Below are 4,207 nucleotides of genomic sequence, written 5' to 3' on the forward strand. Positions count from 1 at the left end.
GCACATGGCACGCAGCCCTTGGAGCTTGGGCGCATGCAAACGGGTTGCCAGTGAGTTTCTTACAGGATGCGCGAAATGGGGAGTGAATGAGCCCGCTCGCGCGTGATGTGCGTTGGGCACCCTCCAGGGTGATCTCACTGGCTCATTAGCAAGAAACTATCTGATGAGCACCAACCACGCATTTGAGGGAAGCGTGGACCCGTGCACTGGCCCCCATGGGCCCCCCAGCGCCAGTGTCGTCGATCTTTGGAGCCCTACGGACTTGGCTGGACAGCATGTTGGAGAGGTACCCAACATCATGAAGGTTGAGGCAAGCGGAGGCACGGACGCAGAGGTGAGTGCTGCCCTTGGCCCCTGAGTGTGGTGCTTGCCTCACCCGCGCCGGCCAGGCAGCCGTGAAGGCTCTTGCATTTGCAGGGCTTATTAACGAGCCCTTGATCGGGCTCTGGCACAGGGGGTTCCGGGTCACTCCCACGGCATGGAGTGGGTGGGGGCTAGGCAATGGGCGGAGGTCGTTGCAGACCGGCCCCTCGGGAACCGAGACATGGGCGCGATAGATTGCCCTGACTGTGGCGTTCTAGCCGCGATGCGGCCGTGGCAAAAGGGAGGATCGTCTCGAATCGGTCAGCCCCACTGCTGGCCCACTTCGGGACACCCAGGGTTCCCTGCGCCCGTCAAGGCGCCATCTTTCTAAACTATACTGTCATCTGGGTGCGTTTTGCACGCTACAGGCCCTGGAGGCCGCATGCTTGGTGGTCGAGGCGGTCACGCAGGCATGCCCTGAGCCCGGCGGCTCCATGGGATGGCAGGTCTGCACAGGGCGGCGGAGCGGAGGGTGATGCGCCTGACCTGCATATGCTCGCTTATGGAAGTCGGAGTCCAGCGTACAGGCCGGCTCACGGGCCGTGGCCCCTGCGCCGACCGCCCAGGGGTAACTCGATGCGAAGCAGCATGCGGTGGTCGGCGGCGCGGGTGACAGGACGACTAACCTTCAAGCCATGGCACACTTAGGCTCCCACACCCCACCCCGATCACACGGCATCCTTGCCGTCCCTGCTCTCACAGTGCCCCGCCGCGCAGGACGCGGCGCGGCGCATTGTGCATGAGATTCGCCGCTTCCCAGAGGAGCCAGCCCTTCAGGCGGCCGCGGCGCGTGCGATTCGCGCCCTCGGCGGCGGCGCGGCTGGCGGCCACTTGCCCAGGTGCGCAGCCTCTGGCTGCGACTGCGGGCCGGCGGGAGCATGGGGTGACGGCAAGCAGGCGGGCGTCCGGCCATGTCTCATGCAATCAGCAGCTGGGATGCAGGCCCTTCTAATGGGAGCACCAACATGCTACGCCGCACGGCCGGCCAGCCTGCGAGCGCCAGGCTTTCACGCTTTTGCCGTCTCCCGCGCCTTGCGCACAGGCAAGCACAGGACGCTCTGGGTGAGGCCGGCGCAGTGGAGGCCCTGGCCGCACGAGTCTCGCTGCTCTCGTCGGCGGTTCCCGGTGCATGGGCGGCCCCGGCGAATGCCTCAGCATCGGCGCCGGCGGGGCAGCAGCAGCAGCAGCAGAACGGTGCGGCGCCTGTCTCCGACGCGATTGACACGCTGCGGTCGCTCTGTGCCGGCCACGAGGGCAACACCCGGCGCCTGGCTGCTGCGGGCGGCGCGGATGCTGCACAGGCTGCGCTCTTCGGCCCGGGCGCCCATGACGCTGCGTGCTTCGAAGCAGCAGCAGACCTTCTCGCTGACCTGGCGGCGGCTGCGGCACCGGACGATGGGGTTGAAGCGGAAGACGGGCGGGCGCTGCGCGCGTGCGCGGCTCTGGTGGGCGTGCTCGAGCGACGAGAGAGCCTGTGCGATGCGCGGCGGCGCGCGCTGCTGGGGGCGCTGTGGCGCGTGTGCCGCGCGCTGGCCCCAGGCGAGGTGCGCGAGGGTGCCCTATGGCGCGGCGTGCTGCCGGCGGCGGCTGAGGCCCTGGCTGTGCTGGGACCCGAGGTGCGCGTCTGAGGGGGTGCGGGCTGGGTGCGGGGCGCAGGGGCGTCCAGTCGGCCTCTTTGTATGCCCTTTGATTGCTGCATCCGGAAGCCTGGCAGCATCCCTGCCGTCGTGTGCCGGTCCATTGCTCAACGCACAACCTCTAAGGCTCGTGACCCCTGCCCTGTGGCATGCCTCTGTCTGGTGAAACACAGGATGATGACGAGGCGTCCCTTTCATGCCTCCTCCTTGTCGGCTCCCTGGCGGAGCGCCCTGACGGCTCTCAGCAGCAGCGGCAGCAGCACGAGGAAGAGGAAGCGGGGGACGACGGGCCTGCCCTGCGCGCCGTCGCGGCCGCCGCCGCCGCTGCAGCTGCCGGCGCGCGCGATGCGCGACGCGCTGCCGTAGCGCTGCGCGCGCTCTACTGCTGCTCGGTGGGCGGCGGCCTGCACGCGCTTAAGCGCCTGTTGGCCCAGCCCGTTGAGTGGGTGCTGGAGCAGGCACAGCGCTGGGGCGGCGGCAGCGGCGGCGCAGCCGCGAGCGGCGGCGGCGGCGGCGGCAACGACGGCGGCGACGATGGCGGTGCCGCGGCGGGCGGGGGTGCGAGCGGCGCGGACGGTGGGGCTGCGGGGGCGTTTGAGGATGCGACTGGGCTGCCTTTCTATGTGTTGGCTCTGGTGGGCCTGCTGCTGTCGGGCCCAGAGGGCCACGGCGGCGACGGCGGCCGCCCCGCAGGCGTGCTGCCTTCCCACCTGCCAACGCTGCAGCAGGCCGCGCGCGCCGCCGCGCCGCTGCTCGCCGGGCCGCCGGGGCGCGGCCCCGGCGGTGCGCCCGTGCCGGCGGCGCACCGGCGCGCAGCGGCGAAGGGGCTGGCACTGGCGCTGGTGGCGGCGGGGGGCGATGCGGTAAACGCTTTTGACCAAGACGGCCTATCGCCGCTGCTGGCGACGCTTGGTGAGCGGCGCGCGCAGCTCCCTGTGAAGCAGTCCCAGCAGCGGGACGCGCAGCACGTGCGGCAGCCGCCACCCGCGCCGCCGGGGCAGCGCGGGCCGGAGACGCCGGTGCCGACGATGCAGCTGCCACTCGCGGCATGTGCGAGCGCCGAGCTACCTCCCCAGGACGAAATCGAGCACATCTCACGCGACATATTGGCGGCGGCTGCGGCAGGCAGCGCGCAGCAGCAGCAGCAGCAGCAGCAGCAGCAGCAGCAGCAGCAGCAGCGGGCACGCCTGTGGAGCAGCGACGACCCGGTGGTCACGCCGCCAGCCCCCAAGGCTGCGGCGCTGCCGGTGCCCGTGCCGCCTGCCACGGCCGCCCACGCGCGCCACGCGCAGCCGGTGCAGCACGGCGGCGAGCGCGGCGGCGGCAGCGGCAGCGGCCCCTTGAATGTGCTGTCAGGCTCGCTGGGGTCCCAGCACAGCAGCAGCAGCGGCCCGCCCGCGGCCGGCTCCCTCGGCGCTGCTGCGCCAGCGCCCGTTCCGCCTGCCGGCGTGCCGCCGCGCGTGCCCGCGTCGCCGCAGCGCGGCGCGTCGGGGGGCGCGCGGGCACCGTCGCCGCGGGCGTGGGAGCCGTGCGGCGCATTGCAAGCGGCGGCGGCGGCAGCTGCCCAGTCCCAGCAGCAGCAGCAGCAGCAGCAGCAGCAGCAGCAGCAGACACAGCACGAGCAGCATGCGCAGCAGCAGCAGGCACTCGCTGCCGCGCAGCTGCAGCAGCTCCAGCAGCTGCAGGCCCTGCACGCGCTGCACGCGGCCGGCCAGCTCGGGGGCATATCTGTTTTGGAGGCCGCCCAGATGCTGGGCATATCCCTGGACGCGCCCGTCCCCCACCAGCAGCCTGATGAGCCCTGGCAGCAGCAGCTGCCGCCGCCGCCGGCGACGCCGCAGGACGCGCGTCACGCAGCGCCGTGGCCGCTCCCAAGCTCGGCCAGCATGGGCGACCTGGCTGCCGGTGCCCCCCCAGGCCTGCTGCCGCCGCCGCTGCTCGCCCGCCACAACCAGCAGCAGCAAGAGCAGCAGCAGCAGCAGCAGGAGCAGCAGGAACAGGAGCAGCAGCCGGAGCAGCACGTGCACTCGTGGCTCGCCGGCGGCGGCGGAGGCGGAGGTCCGGCGGCGCCGGAGGGCGCGGCGGCGAGCGGCGGGCGGCGGCGCGGCGGCCTGGCCAGCGCGGGCAGCTTTGGGGATCTGGCGTCAGGGGCGTCTCTCGCCAGCAGCAGCTACGGCCACCTGCCGTCGCTGCCCTCTGGTGCGCCT

At 72.0% G+C, this 4,207-nt stretch overlaps 1 protein-coding gene across 1 annotated transcript; it reads left to right on the forward strand.

Annotated features, from left to right (window-relative positions):
- Positions 1-298: 298 nt before the first annotated feature.
- On the forward strand, positions 299-3,795 carry MNEG_12431 (hypothetical protein; the record flags this gene model as incomplete). The annotated part of the gene is made up of 6 exons (XM_014039098.1): positions 299-334; positions 732-809; positions 1,066-1,202; positions 1,406-1,979; positions 2,174-2,912; positions 3,791-3,795. The coding sequence occupies 6 exons, from the start codon at positions 299-301 to the stop codon at positions 3,793-3,795; spliced, it is 1,569 nt and encodes a 522-aa protein (XP_013894552.1).
- Between the last annotated feature and the right edge of the window lie 412 nt (positions 3,796-4,207).

The sequence above is a fragment of the Monoraphidium neglectum genome, assembly GCF_000611645.1.
Source record: "Monoraphidium neglectum strain SAG 48.87 unplaced genomic scaffold scaffold03242, whole genome shotgun sequence".
NCBI classification, from domain to species: Eukaryota; Viridiplantae; Chlorophyta; class Chlorophyceae; order Sphaeropleales; family Selenastraceae; genus Monoraphidium; species Monoraphidium neglectum.